General features: G+C 40.5%; 1 protein-coding gene across 1 annotated transcript in view; it reads left to right on the forward strand.

Moving 5' to 3' along the window:
* The window catches only part of LOC132766942 (complement component C9), a 30,635-nt gene extending 12,247 nt beyond the window's left edge, over window positions 1–18,388 (forward strand). The window contains exons 7-12 of the mRNA XM_060761419.2: window positions 3,435–3,675; window positions 6,731–6,856; window positions 7,868–8,049; window positions 9,508–9,736; window positions 17,768–17,954; window positions 18,224–18,388. Of these exons, the coding sequence (XP_060617402.2) occupies window positions 3,435–3,675; window positions 6,731–6,856; window positions 7,868–8,049; window positions 9,508–9,736; window positions 17,768–17,934 (945 nt within the window). The 3' untranslated portion in view covers window positions 17,935–17,954; window positions 18,224–18,388. The remainder of the gene's footprint in view (window positions 1–3,434; window positions 3,676–6,730; window positions 6,857–7,867; window positions 8,050–9,507; window positions 9,737–17,767; window positions 17,955–18,223) is intronic.
* Window positions 18,389–18,683: the final 295 nt, after the last annotated feature.

Consider the following 18,683-nt stretch of genomic DNA (forward strand, 5'->3'; position numbering starts at 1 on the left):
GTCACGAGGGGGTGTCAGAAGGGTCACCAAAGACCATTAGAAAACGCAGTATTTTCTGTTGATCATGGGGGTTCTGTGAGGGAAGTTTGGCCCAATTCTATTGTTGGTGGGGTTCAGAATACTCTTTGATTGTAGGTGAATTATAAATCCCAGTAACTACAACTCCCAAATGTCAAGGTCTGTTTTCGCCAAACTCCAGCAGAGTTCACATCTGGGCATATTGAATATTCATGTCAAGTTTGATCCACATTCATCATTGTTTGAGTCCACAGTGCTCTCTGAATGTAGGTGAACCACAACTCCAAAACTCAAGGTCATTGCCCATCATGTCCTTCCAGTATTTTCTGTTGGTCATGGGAGTTCTGGGGGCCAAGTTTGGTTCAATTCAATTGTTGGTGAAGTTCGGAATGCTATTTGATTGTAAGTGAACTATAAATCCCAGCAACTACTACTCCCAAATGACAAAATCAATCCTCCCCAACCCTACCAGTATTCCAATTTGGTCGTATCGGGTATTTGTGCCAAATTTGGTCCAGTGAATGAAAATACATCCTGCATATTAGATATTTACATTACGATTAATAACAGTAGTAAAAACTACAGTATGAAGTAGCATCAAAAATAATTTTATGGTTGGGGATGACCACAACATAAGGAACTGTATTAAGGCATCGCAGCATTAGGAAGGTTGAAAAACACTGCTGTAAACTCTCCCCTGCCCCATGAGAATCCAGAAGACAAGGACATCAAGGGTTTCAGGAAGGCAAATTATACAAGGCCTCTTTCAGAAGTCTCTGATAGTTGGTCTTATAGCTTTTTGTCTTGTTTGAGAACTGGTTGATACCACCAGATACAAGTATCCCTTCTGTGGCAATAAACTTTGCTAAATTTCAGATAAAAGCAAGACATAAAAAATATGACACCTAACTGAAATTTTGCATCATATGTAGCATTAACAACCACCACAACAAATCTTTTACAGACTGAAAGTTACAACACCCACCCACCCCGCCCCCCCAACCCACACACACACACATACACATGTTGTTGATTGGGCTTGTCTACACTGCTGAAAAAATATGTTTGGAAGTACATTTTCCCCAGACTACATTGGCCCTGAAGTTACCTCATTAACAATACACATAGTGAGATGGTAAACCCACCTCGCTGTTAAGAGGCAGTTCTCATTTCCAATCATATTATTCTTGGCCACGTGGCCATGAATTCCTCCCTTACACTCACCCCCAACCTGGGGCAAGAATCTCAAATTCCATCTGCCATTAGAGTTGTTCAAGACTCCAGAATAAGTAAGTTGGGCCAGAGATTTCTAAAAATTCTTTCTTTGCACCATTTGCTATGTCTTAATGAAACCCGACAAGGCATAACATTGAGTGCCTCTCTGTATGTCACCAACATGGGAACTAGCATGATAGACTATAAGTGACTATTATCTCTAATCAAGGAACTCTATTCTGACACAATTGCTAGAATAAAAGTTGCCATCACTAACTGATCCTATTCCCATGAGCAAAACAAGAATGAGTAAAGCAGGGCACTATTACTCTTTAATTTATATTTGAATGACAAAAATCCAAAATTGTATGGCCTGGGAGTTTTTCTACTCTCAGCTGGGTCAAAGAAGGTGTCTATTGTGTTATCGAAGGTTTTTGTGGCCAGAATCATTGGGTTGCTGTGAGTTTTTCGGGCTGTACTGCCATGTTCCAGTAGCATTCTCTCCTGACTTTTTGCCTGAAAATATGGCTGGCATCTTCAGAGGTCTTTTGAAAATGAGGCCAGTGGAGTGTATATATACCTGAAATGTCCAGGGTGGGACATTTTTGCCAAGTGTTTTATGTAGTATCTTTAAAATGTTTTATTTTGTTGTCCTTCTATATTGTTGCTTTTTTACATATTGTATTTCTATATGCGAATGTGAGTGACCTATGGTATGGGCATAAATAAATGAATGATAAAGAAGTATGTAGCACTTTTAAACAACTGAGCAGAAGAGAGAATGTGATTGGTAGTGCCTCTGATACAATGTGTTGATTCTATACATACAGGCAGCTCTGCACATCTGAAGCTTCCTAGAGAAAAATTCTAGGTCACTAGTTCCCAACTTTTGATTCTCCAGATGTTTTTAGACTTCAAGTCACTGAATTCCTGACCATTGGACAAAATGGTAGAGTACTCAAAGTCCAAAATATTTGATGGATCAAAGTTTGGGAACCACTGCTCTAGGTCTCCAAAGCAATTATATGGCCAACATCTTCTAGAAATCAATCCTATCATTGCACTGGAGAATCTAGAAAATTCTAAATAGGTGTTCTCTGAGGTTAAAAAATATCCGTTTTTAAATTTACATTTTCCTGCTTTAATGGGGGCCCTGTGCCTCTAAGGGCCATTCCAGACAGACCCAAAAATGTGGGCCCTGCCTCGCTTTTACTTGAAGCATCCAAATGACTCAGATAAAAGCGAATTAATTTAGAACAAAGCAGAGTTTTCCTGCTTTGTTCAGAATTAATTAGTTACCCCATTAGATCCAGGCCCTCCTGAAAGACCAGGGTCTAACAGGATATTGGGCTTGTGGGGACTCACCCACAGGTAGTCCTGGGACTACCTGGGGGTGAGTCCCCATTTGTCATCTCACACCTTTTGGGCTCCTTGAGCTCAAAGGTGCAAGATGGTGCCCACCACTTCCCCCCAAGCCCCCAAAACAAGCTTTAAACTAAATTGCTCTTGACCCCCCCCCCCACCCAACCCCCCATCTCCTGGTGCATCATTGGTACATGCCAGGAGGATGAAACAACCACTGTAATGGTGGCCTGGTAAGGTTTTTGAATTTTAAAGCTTGTTTTGGGGGGCTTCAGTGTGGCTGGGTGCCATTCCAATAGTTACTGAGGTGGCATCTACCCTCCGGGTAAGCCTGCTTCACCATGGGTTTAAGTTATGTCTGGAAGTGTCCTAAGTCCAGTGAATGTAAAGGGCTAACTGTATCAATACGAAGCTTACTTAAAATTGTTTTTAATCAGGAAAAACTGAATTTTACATTTTATAAGCAGCCAAATCCTTAATATGGTAATACACATGTGACACAGAATTACATTTCCCCAAAATCCTTGCTGTCAAAATAAACAGCTAAACTAGTTTACTTTATATCTATCATATAATGTATATATTTAATGTCGTTTTAATGGCTATGGTTGCATTCTATGAAATGCTGGAATTCATAATTTGGCAAGACAACAGATCTTTCTGGCTGAACCTTTACAATTGCCGAGTCCATAGTGGTATCAAAATGCTATCCCCATGACGTAAGAAAATATGATATTTTCTTGTTAAGAATTGCAGCATTTAACATAAGAAGTGGAAGGAATTCTCTTTTCTACTTTCTTGCTAGAATTGTCAGTACACTAACATCTTTTGCTTTACAGGAACAACTATTTCTACATGTGAGATCAAGCATTGAGCTAGGATCATTTATTATGCGAACACGCGATCTTCGTCTAAATGACTGGTTCCTTGATGACATAAAAAATTTGCCTACTACATATGACAGGGGAGAGTATTTTAAATTTCTGGAAACACATGGAACTCATTATGCAAAGAAGGGAGTTTTTGGAGGAAAATATGAATTACTATATGTATTGGACAGTGAAACTATGAAAAAAGAAGGTAGGAACGCAGAATCAAAGTCTCATGCATATTAGTTAAATTCTGGGGTAACTGAGTGGCAAGGATTAAAATTAAAACCGAAGTATGAACTTGTTCATTTAAAAGCTGCCCTTTAAAAACTAGCCTTTTTCAACACTGAAGTTGGATTAAGTTTTTTAAAAAATATTATTTCTTTATTCCATTTTTTCTACACTAAATATGTATTTATTTCTTATGTGGAAATCCCTCCTAGTTGGTTTGATCTCCTTCATCATTTTTAATCTCACAGCAATTCTGTGAGATTAGTCAGGCAGAGATGGTGATTGGCTCAACATCAGCCAATGAGCTTCAGGTTCCCAACTCCAGGGGTTCCTGGGTGAAAACATTAACTAGATCCATTTAAATCTGACTTCATACTTGATTATGGGACACAGCCAGCTTTGGCCACCTTGTTGGATATCCTATATTACGAACTGGGGAATATGTCCCAATTGACTTTGTTTGGACTTCTAAGAAGCATTCCGAACCAACAACCATGGTATCCTACTGGGCTTCCTTTCTGAGAGTAGACTTCTTCTCAGAAGGCATGGTCTCATGCCTTCTTGGAAGAACAGACTCAAAATATGATGCTGGGGAATTCCTGACTGAAACCATGGCTGTTGAGCTGTAGAGCTGTAGAGCCCCTTGGAACTCAGTTATTCAACGTACATATGAACCTGCTGAAAATGGTTATCTGGAGTTTATGGATATTATGTCACCAGTATGTTGTCAAGACCTGACTCTGTCCCTCCTTTCCATCCAATTCCATGACTGTTTTGGTATATATTTTTGGTAATAGATTAGTGTTCAAGTTCCTGAAGATGTCAGATCTAGCTATACTAAGACATCTTTTAATTACATCTTGTTCAGAATACTTTAACATATTTTGTGTGATTGCACCAATGGGCTCCAAATCCTGTTGTCAGAGAGCAGGAGTATATAACTCTGTTCTTTGTTTAAAGAATTTCACTGACTATGATTCATTTGAGGGCACAATTCAAGGTGTTTATTATGACCTAGTAAATCTTATATGCATGGATCTAAACTCTCTGCAAAAATATAAATCCAATCTGAGTCAAAAGATCCTCATTTTATAGCAATTGAAGGACAAAGAGGGAAAGAAACTAGACCATGGAGTCAGGAGTGCTTACTACCAGCTTTGGCTGATATGCTAGCTGCACCTCTTCCTAAAATCCAAGGACCTAAAGGCAGTAGTGTGTGATCTTGTAACCTCAATGCACTCTACATTGAGCTACCTCTGTACCATGTTCTCCAATTAGTTCAAAATGCAGCAGCCAGATTGGTCACAGGAACATCCAGGAATGAGCATAATACACCTATACTACAGTCATCCCAATAGTTGCCAATTAGTTTCCAGGCAGAGTACAAAGTGTTGGTTTTGACTTTTAAAGCTCTACATGGTTTGGGTCCAAGTTACCTACAGGTTTGCCTTCTCCTGTACAATCCGTTCCACATACTTAGGTCCTCTGAGGGATGGCTACTCCAGCCTGCCAGATCCCAACTGGCAACTGTCTCCCAGAGGACCTTTTCATCAGCTGCCCCAAGACTGTGGAACAACCTGCCAGAAGAGCTTTGACAGATAGATCAGCTGTCAACATTTAAGACACAATTGAAGGCCCATCTCTTTCGGGAGGCCTACCCAGTCAATTTTAAATTGTGAATTTTAATCTGCATTGTATCAGTGGATTTTAACTTGTATTTTAGCTCTGTGTATCTTATTGTATGTTTTTTAATCGTGATTTATCTCTTGTGTTAATAATGTTGTACCCAATTCACCTCGAGCTGCAGGGAGAAGAGGGCAATACATTAATTATCATATATTATTATAAAATGCTTCAGCCCAACTCACCCTGCTTTAAGGATCAGAAGGATCTGGATATTGTTTGGACAGAACTGACTTCTGGACCACTTTGTATTTTAGAATTAGTGTAAACCAAAATAGATAATCAGAATTGCTCCTGCCATGTTAAAACAGTTGGAGAGATGTATTCATAGTTGCAAATAATGAGAGGAAGAAGAGCAGAGCATGATGAAAATGAATAGATGAAATTATTATTATTATTATTATTATTATTATTATTATTATTATTTTCTTACCCGCCTCTTCTTGAGTGGGGCAGAACACAGTTAAAAACACATCATTATAAAATATTAGGTAAAATACATATATTTATATGAAATGCATATATTAAAATACACAGGACAAAGAATAAAATATGGTAAACACAAGACATAAATTGTGGAAGGCTTTCATGGCCGGAATCACTGGGTTGTTGTAGGTTTTTTCGGGCTATATGGCCATGTTCTGGAGGCATTTCTCCTGACGTTTCACCTGCATCTATGGCAAGCATCCTCAGAGATAGTGTATCCTCACTACCTCTGAGGATGCTTGCCATAGATGCAGGCGAAACGTCAGGAGAAATGCCTCTAGAACATGGCCATATAGCCAAAAAAAAAAAAAACCTACAACAACCCATAAGACATAAATTTAAAATTCATAGTGAAAAATTGACTGGTAGATCTGTGAGAAGAAATAGGTTTTCAATTGTCTCTTAAATTCTGACAGCTGGTTTAATGATTTCTGTAAGTGATTTCTGCAAGCCTAAATGAAAAAATATGTCTAAGTTGTTTGTTTGTCATTGGATGAAGTTCAGATTCTCTGCTGACCTCTTACAATGAAGAAATTTCCTCATATTTCTTCATATTTTACCCATATTTTACTTAGTACGGCCAACTCATTTTTTCCAACTCAAGTCATTTACTGACCAACAGGGGTGTGTGCAGAGAAGCAGCCATGTATATTCCTACAGACTGATCTTCACCACACCATGGAGGATACCTTGCTGCTTTGTATCCAGCTATAGGAATATATGCAATGTCCTGGCCCATATATATCTTTATGGGTAACCTAAATAAAATTTCCTTGTGATTTTTTTTAGTACTTCTTGATTAAGGAAACACATAGCTCCACCTTTCCCTCTTCTATCGCTAATAATGTTGATATTTTCATTTTCAGGTGTTACCATAACAGATGTAAAAAATTGTCTGGGATATAATGTAGAATTTGGTATAAAATCTTCTGATTTTGATGCTAGAGTGCCTGTATCCGATACCAAGTGCACAACTGAAAAAATGAGACAAGGTATGTTTTTCCTTTGCATTTATATCCCCCCAGAGGTGTGCTTTCAGAAAAGGAAAATTTCTACCTAACTACTTACCACATATACACACATCTCTACCTGTATTAGGAAATATACTAAGGAAGTCAAAGATGTATTTGGACTCCTCACTATAAAACACATAGTTTTGTGTTCTTACACTCAATGATAAACTGCTTTTTCAGTGCAAAAATGTGATCGAATGATTTGGGAAGTTATTCATATGTTGCTAAAGATTGGCCACCCTGCTGCTACCAATGGAAGGTGTCCAGAGTAAGGCAACAAAAATGGAAAAAAAACATCTCAAAATCATGCCTCATAAGGAACAGTTTGGGGACTTTGGTATGTTTAGCCTGGAGAAGAGAAGACGAGAAAGTGAAGAAGTGACATGATAGCCATATCTAAATATTTGAGGGGCTGTCAGATTGAGGATGGAGATGTGTTTTGGCTGCTCTAGAAGCAATGGATTCAAACTGTAGGGAAAGAGATTCTATGAAAACATTGAAATGAACTTTCTGTCAATAATAGCTGTTGCAGCCTTGGAGTGTGTTTTAATCTCCTTTTCTGAGGGTTTTAAAGCAGAGCCTGGATGGTCATCTGTCAAGGCTACTTTGATTGTGTATTCCTGCATGCCATAGAACTGAACTGGATGACCCTGTGGTCTCTTCCATGTCCATGATACCATGACTATTAAGCCTGATGAATTCCCTTAATGCTCAATGTATCAGGGCTGCTTGTGCCTAGGTTTCTCCAGACTTCCCAAGTTTTGACTTATGTCTCTATTCATGCTGTTGCTACTTCTGCTTAAAACTTTTCTCCCAAGAAAGGATGAAACAGTAAAATCAAGCAACTTTTCACTTGATTAGTCAGTCTGCCACATACACACCCCAAGTTTTCCCATTGGAAAATGGAAATCAGGTTGTGGCGTGGCATCACTGTTCTGTTCAAGAATCCCTAATCCATTCTTCGTCTGTTTTGTTTCCCCCCTCTTGTAGTTAGCAACAGAACAACAGTTTCACTCATCAATGATGTGGTCTCTATAGTTCAAGGAGGGAAGACTACTGTTTTAGTTAAGTTGAAGGAACAATTGTCTAAAGGTAACAAGGTTACCAATGTTGAAGACTATGTCGAATGGGCAGCTACACTCTCTGATGCTCCTGTAATAATGTCACAGGAGGTAAGTGCATTTTCCTTCTAAATGTCCATATGGATAGTTTTGTTGGCGTGGCACTGGTCCTTTCAGAATGAGGAAATCAAGGACTGTTTTGCACTCTCTCACACACACAGGATCTAAAAATCCTTTCTGTACCTTATTATTTGTACTACATGTTGCCCAACTAGAACTAGAGCCTAATTGTAGTGTGTTTCAGAAATAACTAGGCATTCCAAGGCTTCCAAGAAACTTGCAGATCTAACTGAGGGTGCATCTACATTGTAGAATTAATGCAGTTTGACATCATCTTAAATGCCATGGCTCTGTGCTATGGAATTGTGGGAGATGTAGTTTGGTTAGGCACCAGCTTTATTTGGTAGAAAAAGCTAATGGTCTAATAGCTAAAACTAGAAAAACTAGAATTCTCAGGGTTCCATAGCACTGAAACATGGCAGTTGAAGTGGTGTTGAACTGCATTCTACAGTATAGATGCATCCCTAAAGGAAGCTATAGGTTGACTAATCGTGACATTAAAAGCCTTTAGGGATAGAGCCAATGTAAAAAAAAGTGTTTTCAAACACAATGTTCATAGACCAAATCTAGCCCACCACATCATTTTATGTGGGCTGTGAGGCTTTTAATGCTATGGCAACAAAGTTCCATTTATACAGTCTTATAATTACAACCAGCCCTTTGAAGGCAACTATAAGGCTGATGTGGTCCTTGGTGAAAATGAGTTTGATACCCGCATTCTAAAAAAATACTGATCATTTGCACAAATTCAGAAAAGGGAGACTGAAACAGTGTCAACTGGGCATTTTGTCTCCTTTCAACACCTATGAGACGGGGCCTGCGAAGTGCCATCACATGATGCTTGGCAGGCCCTGCCCCATTGATACTTAAAGTGCTGAGGAGGAAGTGTTGCAAGACACTTCCTCGGTTATCATGCTTGGGTAAGTGTTTGTGTCAGTATTGTTAGGCATTGTTAGATGCAGCATTTTCTGAACTTATGTAGCCTTCCCCTTAAGATGAGAACTTTCCCCTTTTTGTGGTATGCCAGGCTTGATTCATGCGGAGGTTCTCCTGCTCATTTTGCCCTTTCTCCCTCAGTCTCACCAAAGATGGAAACCCACACATTTGAGAGAACAATTGGATCTCATATGACTTTAGCCAAACTAGATTTTCAAACTATACATGGGGAGCTATATATAAAAAGGAGGGAATGTTTGGGTGCTTTCCATGCTGTAGAAGTAGTGGTCACATCTTTCTGCAGAAATATATATAGTCAGCCCTCTGGATTCATAAATTCTACCACACACACACACATATATATATTTAAAAAAATTCAATTCAAAAAGTAAACCATAATTTTACCATTCTATGTAAAGGATGCTATCTGACTACGCCATTTTTAGCCCTGATAATAAAGTGCTTAATTTAAAAACATACATATATTAACATGTTCAAAACTTTTTTTTTCAGCTATCCCCAATCTCTGAGCTTGTTCCATTGAAAATGCCTGACTCCACAATAAAGAAACGGAATCTTGACAGAGGAGTTGAAGACTATATTACGGAATATAATGTGTGCAAGTGTCAGCCCTGTCAAAATGGTGGGACTGTCCTGCTGATCAATGGAAATTGCGAGTGTGGATGCACCCCTTATTTCAAAGGAGATGTCTGTCAGACACCCACATCGACTTTTGTACCAGGTTAGAAGTTGCACTAACATTTTCCTTAAGGGTTTCCTTTCAGCTTGAGTGAAGTAGGAAATGCCTTTGATTTCTTCACAGATATATACCAATCTCTTAATTACTTAAATGCATTCATAACTACTTTAGAAATGGAGCCATCCTGGCCTCACTTGGAAGCAGCTGTTATGAAGGACTCCTTCTTCACAGATACATCCCAATCTCTTAATCACTTAAATATATTAATAACCACAATTAACAAAAAATAATTTGAATGTTGTGGCAAGATGATTCAGCTCTTGTCTTCATCAGCAGCATAAACTATCTCAAAGGTGCCATTTTAAGAAAGTACAGGTTGGATATCCCTAATCTGATATTTATGGGGACAAATGTGTATTTTATTTTTTTAGATTTTGAGATAACTACATAGAATCAAAGAGTTGGAAGAGACCTCATGGGCCATCCAGTCCAACCCCCTGCCAAGAAGCAGGAATACATGTATAATGAGATATCTTGGAAATGGGACTCAACTCTACACATAAAATTCATTTATGTTCTAAATACACTGTATATATATAACCTGATATTTAATACTTTTGTGCACAAAGCACTCTTTGCACATTAGACCAACAGAAATAAGACACCCATGTAGATTATTTTTGATTTTGGATTATTTCAGATTTCAGAATTCCAGATGAGAGCAGTTCGACCTGTACAGGATGGTGCATTCAAAGTAACTGATGATGTTAAAAGCAGTCCTCCAGACTGGGGCTACATGAGTTTTAAGTCTTAGAATCAGAGAATCATAGAATCATAGAATCTAAGAGTTGGAAGAGACCTCATGGGCCATCCAGTCCAACCCCCTGCCAAGAAGCAGGAACATCGCATTCAAATAACCCCCAACAGATGGCCATCCAGCCTCTGTTTAAAAGCTTCCAAAGAAGGAGCCTCCACCACACTCTGGGGCAGAGAGTTCCACTGCTGAATGGCTCTCACAGTCAGGAAGTTCTTCCTCATGTTCAGATGGAATCTCTTCTCTTGTAGTTTGTCCTAGTCTCCAGGGAAGCAGAAAACAAGCTTGCTCCCTCCTACCTGTGGCTTCCTCTCACATATTTATACATGGCTATCATATCCCCTCTCAGCCTTCTCTTCTTCAGGCTAAACATGCCCAGCTCCTTAAGCCGTTCCTCATAGGGCTTGTTCTCCAGACCTTTTATCATTTTAGTTGCTCTTCTCTGGACACATTCCAGCTTGTCAATATCTCTCTTGAATTTTGGGGCCCAGAATTGGACACAATATTCCAGGTGTGGTCTAACCAAAGTGGAATAGAGGGGTAGCATTACTTCCTTAGTTCTAGACACTATGCTCCTATTGATGCAGGCCAAAATCCCATTGGCTTTTTTTGCCGCCACATCACATTGTTGGCTCCACAAGGACTCCAAGATCTTTTTCACACGTACTGCTCTCGAGCCAGGCATCCCCCATTCTGTATCTTTGCATTTCGTTTTTCCTGCCAAAGTGGAGTATCTTGCATTTGTCACTGTTGAACTTCATTTTGTTAGTTTTGGCCCATCTCTCTAATCTGTCAAGATCGTTTTGAATCCTGCTCCTGTCCTCTGGACTATTGGCTATCCCTCCCAATTTGGTGTCGTCTGCAAACTTGATGATCCTGCCTTCTAACCCTTCATCTAAGTCATTAATAAAGATGTTGAACAGGACCGGGCCCAGGACGGAACCCTGCGGCACTCCACTTGTCACTTCTTTCCAAGATGAAGAGGAAGCATTAGTGAGCACTCTCTGTGTTCGTCCACTTAACCAATTACAGATCCACCTCACCGTAGTTTTGCCTAGCCCACATTGGACTAGTTTCCTTGCCAGAAGGTCATGGGGGACCTTGTCGAAGGCCTTACTGAAGTCCAGGTACGCCACATCCACGGCATTCCCCGCATCTACCCAGCTTGTAACTCTATCGAAAAAAGAGATCAGATTAGTCTGGCATGACTTGTTTTTTATAAATCCATGTTGACTACTAGCAATGACCGCTTTTGTTTCTAAGTGTTTGCAGACCACTTCCTTAACAATCTTTTCCAGAATCTTGCCTGGTATTGACGTGAGGCTGACCGGACGGTAGTTGTTTGGGTCATCCTTTTTTCCCTTCTTGAAGATTGGGACCACATTGGCCCTCCTCCAATCTGCTGGAACTTCTCCCGTTCTCCAAGAACTCTCAAAGATGGTTGCCAATGGTTCCGAAATGACTTCCGCTAGTTCCTTCAATACTCTTGGGTGTAGTTGATCTGGCCCTGGGGACTTGAACTCATTTAGAGCAGCCAGGTATTCCTGGACGACTTGTTTCCCAATTTGGGGTTGGATGTCCTCAAATCCCTCATCCACTACGTCTTGCTGAGGTTGAAGATGACTTTCTTTTTGTGAGAAGACTGAGGCAAAGAAGGTATTAAGTAATTCTGCCTTTTCCCTATCCCCTGTCAGCATTGCCCCATCTTCTCCTCGAAGAGGCCCTATCGCCTCCTTGTTTTTCCTTTTTCTACTGACATAAGAAAAGAATCCCTTTTTATTGTTTTTAATGTCCCTGGCAAGCCTGAGCTCATTTTGTGCTTTAGCCTTGCGGACCTTTTCCCTACAGGTGTTGGCTATTTGTTTGAATTCTTCTTTGGTGATTTCTCCCTTCTTTGGTGATTTCTCTTCAGATCCAGAAATTTTCCTTTGTCTCTTAAATTCGAGTAATGGGTGGAATTTCAAGTTCAAATACTGGCAAATCAGACAGGGTGTAGTGCACATTCACATTCATGGCACCCTACCTTTCTGACGAGGCTCTGGCAGCTGTCATCCATGCCACGGTCACGTCTAGGCTGGACTATTGCAACACCCTGTATGTGGGCCTTCCAATGTCTACGACCCGAAACTTCGTATTGTTCAGAATGCGGCAGCCAGGTTACTCACAAGAACACCCATGAAATGCCATATAACACCAGTGCTGCAACATTTCCATTGGCTTCCAACTGAGTACCGTGGCCTATATAAGATGCTAGTGCTGACCTTTAAAACTCTTTACGGCCAGGGCCCATCGTACCTTAGGGACTGCCTCTCCTTCTCTCATCATCGGAGGTCGCAACGACCAGCTCAACGTGACTTACTCCATATACCGGGTCCTAGAGAAGTGCACTTGGAAAGGACCAGGCGCAGGGCTTTTTCTATTTCTGCCCCTGCCTTGTGGAATTCCTTGCCGCCCTACATGAGAGCCATGTGTGACTTAGGGCCTTTTACTCTCACACTTAAAACCTGGCTTTTTACTAGAGCATTCGATCTCTGTTAATTTTTAATTTTTGTATGTATGTATTTTATCTTTTATAACTTAGCTGTAAATCGCCTAGAGCATTCTCGGATGAAGGGCGATTAATAAGTAGTTAGATGACGATGACGATGACGATGATGATGATGATGATGATGATGATGATGATGTGTGTATTTTTTTTCCTGGATCACACTTGGTAATTATTCCAAGTGTTGCAGAAAGATAGTATTCCAAGTGTTGCAGAAAGATAGTGACTGGCAGGACATTAAAGAAGATCTCATTTGCCAGAACTGCTACCTTATTTATGTGGTCAGTGGAGACATATGAAATGTCCTGTGATATGGGGGGAGGGGAGGGGGCAACAACAATGTGCCTGATGTATGTTCCAGGAATCTTAAGTCTGCAATTCTGACTCTGAAGTTGGAATGATATGATAAAGGTCAGTAGTTCTCAACCTGTGGGTCCCCAGATGTTTTGGCCATCAACTCCCAGAAATCCCAGACAGTTTACCAGCTGTTAGAATTTCTTGGAGTCGAAGGCCAAAACATCTGGGGGCCCACAGGTTGAGAACCACTGATATGATAATTCAGTACATTTGGGTGGTGGCAGGTTGGGCAGGATTATTTTAGAAAGTCCCTTTGCTGTCTTTGTGTCAAAGATAAAGGAGCAGTTTTATAGAGTTGTGGAACCAAGACCCAAATCACACTGCTGCAAAACAGCAAGGCTGGGGTAATGTAGGGACAATCTGACAATCTATAATGGAGAATATAATGGGCGCAGTTGTGGGGGCTTAGCAGTCCTTGTTTCAGTCGAGTTAGAAGCTGAATGTCAAATTATGATAAATCATACAAACAATAATGTATTAGCAGTAGAGATAAAATTTAGGGATAACCAGGTATTGTTGTGTATTAATGTCTATGTGCCCCCAGTAAACTCAGCATATCCTACCAAAGAGGTTTGGCGGCATCTAGACTCAGCCTTAGGAGATATTACCGCGGGCGTGGAAAACACGAATATAGTTTTAGGAGGTGATTTTAATGCGAGGATGGGGAAATCAAATGAGGATCTAGCGCAGCATTTTGGGCTTTATCTAGAGAACCAGTTCTCGCTTGGCAGAAACTCAAGAGATGTGAAATTTAATAAGAATGGGTTAGAACTATTCTTACTAGCTTATAAGCATATTTTATTAATTATGAATGGGAGCCATTTAGAGGAGTCATCTGGACTATACACTTATCACTCAGCAAGGCGGGGAAGTGTCCTAGATTATTTTATAATCTCACCTAGGCTGTTACCAGCAGTCAAAACTTTTATAGTGGACATGCGCCCAGAAAGTGACCATTACCCAATCAAATTAGTTATAAAAACAGAAGTAGAGCAGGACAGAGTGCCAAATAATTATCCGCTGGACCTGGTCTGCATGGGACCCAGACGACTTAAATGGTCAGGACACATGAGCGATAAGTTGACAGACCTACTTAATGGACCGACTCTCGAAACTTGCAGAGACAAGATACTCAAAAGCACTATTGACCCAATAGAAGGTTATCAGCAAATTATCACCTCCCTCAAACCTCATCTGATTCACTCAGAACCAGCTAAAGGCATCAAGCACGGTAAAGGAAGTTGGTTCGATGCAGAATGCAGGAGCCAAAAAAAGACCCTTGCCCTGGCCATCAGAGTAGCCAACAAAACTGGGACCGAACAATCCTATAAAAGTCTGAGTGAAATCCGTTCACAGTATAAATCCCTACTAAAAAGGAAGAAAATTGAATTCAACAGGCAAAACTGGATGAAACTGGATCTGGCAGTTAGACAAAAGGATGAGGGCAAATTCTGGAATATGGTGCATTCCGGGCTAAGGTCCTTGCAACCTCATTTAGATTCCCAAATTTCAGCTCCTACTTGGGAAGCCTATTTTGGAGAGGTTTTTGGCGACCCGGAGGCTGTGGGGGAGGTGTTCGAACATGTTGATGCTCCTGTTTGGCCTCCAGTTTCATTAGAGGAAATGGAAGGCCTACTTCAAAAATTAAAAACTGGAAAAGCCCCAGGAGAGGATATGCTTCCCCCAGAATTGTTCAAATGCAACATCACCTGGTGGGCCCCCATCCTGGCCAAATTGTTTACATATATCAACCAGACAGGAATCATTCCAAATGGGTGGAAAACTAGTATAATTGTTCCCCTATATAAAAAAGGCAATAGGACGGATCCACACAATTATAGACCAATTAGCCTGATGGACGTAGTATCAAAAATCTATGGTAGGTTTCTGTTAAACAAATTACATAGTTGGGCGGAGGAAAATAATATTATTGCGGAAGAACAGGCGGGATTTCGACATGGAAGAAGCACAATAGACCAATGCTTCGTACTGTCGCACTTAATCCAAAATAGTCTGAGGAAACCAAAGGGTTGCCTATATGCAGCATTTGTGGATTTTACCTCAGCTTTTGATTTAATTGACAGACAGCGTTTGTGGGCAAAGTTGGCAAAATCGAATGTGGACAGACGACTGCTGTTATTATTGCACCAGCTATACTCGGGAACGGATCTAAGAGTGAGGTTAGGGCTATCAGGCAAGCTATCGAACAATATTGAAACTAAAAGAGGAGTTAGGCAAGGATGCTTGCTAGCACCTTTTTTGTTTAACTTCTACGTGAACAACCTAGTGGCCGAGTTGAGTTCCCCTGAACACTTTCCGTCATTAGTAGGTAATAGGAGAATCCAGATCCTATTATATGCGGATGACATGGTGCTCCTGTCATCTACGCAAATAGGTCTCAGGAGACTTTTGAGATAATTAAGTAGAATTTGTAGACAAGAGAAGCTGTCAATCAATCACTCAAAAACCAAAGTGATGGTATTTTCCAAAAGGAAGCAAAGTCACACTTGGAAATTGGATGGTCACTCAATAGAGCAGTGTGATAGCTTTAAATACTTGGGCTTACACTTCTCTCATAATGGAAACTGGAAGAACCACATAGAGGCAGCCAAATTATCTGCCTGGAGGTCAGCGAAGTCAATCCTAGCCTTTGGAAAAACAAAGGGAGGTTCCCTGGTATGTCCCACAGTAAAGATTTTTGCCGCTAAAATTTTACCCCAAATGTTATACGGAGTGGAAATTTGGGGGCAAGGTAATACAGAACAGGTTGAACGTATTCAGAACAAGTTCGCAAGAGCTCTTCTAGCCCTTCCCCCTGGGTCCCCAGCTGCCCTGTTAAGACTGGAATTAGATCTTCCCTCACTTAAGGTCAGAATACATAAACTCATCATCTCGTATGGGAAGAGATTGCTAGGAATGGAGGAGGAGAGCATAGCAAAGCAATGCTTGAGGGAGCAGTATAAACGGGGAGGATGGGTGCAATCCTGGCTAGCCTTGCTCCATCAGTATTTTGGTGGGTCAATAACAACTCTAATGCAGCTGGACAAGAAGGAGATTAGTGATAAAATCTTTGAGATGGATGCAGCTGGCAATTTGGAGATTAGTAAAAAGCAAGGTTTTTCTACATGGTATCCCAGACTAAAGAGTGACCAATACTGCCAACAATATCTTCAAGATCTAACGTCACCAGTGTTGAGGAAAGCCTTTACAGCTCTGCGCTTCCAAACAATGCCCTCAAACTGGCTAGAAGGGAGATACAAAGGGATCCCCCATGCCCAAAGGCTTTGCATTTGTGGCTCTGGGGATAAAGAAGATCAAACACACTATCTATTACACTGCCCTCTGTATAATGATCCCAGAAAAAATCTTCTGGGGACACTTCTTGAAGAAAGGGCAGCATGGCAAGAATCGGCCGTGATCGGTGACTTGCTAGCAGATTATGACAAAAATATAACACTAAAAGTAGCCACATTTGCAATTGCAGCCCAAAAGATCAGAGACAGAGTAGCAAAATCCTCGTTGGTGACCAGACAGGGAAAGGGAGAAGGTTAAGGAGGACACATACTACTGTTAGGTTTCTGCCAGCAAAATTTTAAAGATCTAGTTTTTTAAATTTTGAATGGGTTTTGGTTTATATTGGAATGTGTTTATAAAGGTTGTATGTTATTGATGTCATGGCCTATGGCTAGTGCAATAAACTTTATTCATTCATTCACTGCTGCAAAACAGCAAGGCTGGGGTAATGTAGGGACAATCTGACAATCTATAATGGAGAATTTGATGGCTCAACACTGTAGAATCAATGTAGTTTGACACCTCTTTAATTGTCATGGCTCAATGCTATAGAGTATTGGGAGTTTGGTGAAGTACCAGCACTCTTTGGCAAAGGAGAGGAAAGAACTCGCAAAACTACAAAATCAAATATCCCATAGCATTGAGTTATGGTAATTAAAGTGGAGTCAAACTGCGTTAATTCTACAGTGCAGATACACCACTGACAGATGGGAAATTTGAAGACAGAAAGCCACAAATGAGGAAAGAGATACAAATTTCTCACCACCCCTCCTAGCTGCAAGTGCTTTCTCCATTGCAAATGGTGACATTTCAAAAAAAAAAACCACCCACCTACATTCCTAATTGTATTTTGGATGTCATTAGGAGCATCAGATATTAAGACCTGTTGTAAGAACTGTGCTGAAATTGATCTTGGTGTTCTGATGTGAGAAGAGGATTTCTTCTTTGGAAAACTGAGTCCTGGCTCACAGTGCCTGATGAAGATAAAGGGTCAATTCACTCTACCACCACCATTTTAATCTACATCTTGTTAAACTAACAAAACATTTATATCTTATTACAGGTCAGGTTGCCACTAATGGGGGATGGAACTGCTGGTCTAAATGGTCTGAATGTAAAAATGGAGAGCGCACTCGAACAAGACAGTGTGACAATCCTGAACCCACAGCTGGGGGAAATCCATGTGCAGGATCAAACTCAGAAACAGGCTATTGTTCTGATGCAGAGTAATGGCAGAGAGTCCAAAACAGGTTTGTGGCTACTTTATGTGCCTATGGAATAAAGTTCAAATTTCCAACAACTAATACTTTTGAAAGAAACCTGCCACCTTGATATGAATGGGTTGAGTAGTTTGGTTGGTAGGGTGCCAGATTTCTCTATAGATTCACCTCTACTTTCACTATACTGCTACTATGGGGTGCATCTGGACTGTAGAATGAATGCAGTTTGATATCCTTAGTATGCTGACACTTCCAATTTGTTTCTCTTGTGCCTGATTTTGCTCTATGTCTTTTGGCAGGTGTTTGATGGGAAAGTGACACACAATCTGAATTTGGATCTCTGCACCATGCACCTTGCTTTCAAAGAGAAATAAAAGAGATACCAATTGATCACTGAATCTCAAGTTGTTATTAAAAATAAGAGTTTCAAATAAACTTTAGTGGATGACATGTTGGATATGATACATTTGTGTTATGTATTTGTGAAATGTTGACCCTGCTCTTTAGGGTCTGTGCCAGACTCCCTGCTGTGCCCATAGCATAAGGCAATCACTCATGGCCGAGTATGATTGTCTTGCAAGCATAGAGTCTTAGTGGTGAGCCCATAAGTGAAAGTAGAGACCTATTCTGGATCCACATTGTCTTTCACAATGAGGACATCGATTTCCAGATGGAAGGAGATCCTGACAAGGTTTTGGCTTGATGCATTTTTGTCTCATCATGTTTCTCCTTTTTGCCCTCTATTCTTACCTCTTTAAA

This window comes from Anolis sagrei, chromosome 2 (assembly GCF_037176765.1).
Source record: "Anolis sagrei isolate rAnoSag1 chromosome 2, rAnoSag1.mat, whole genome shotgun sequence".
Taxonomy (NCBI): Eukaryota; Metazoa; Chordata; class Lepidosauria; order Squamata; family Dactyloidae; genus Anolis; species Anolis sagrei.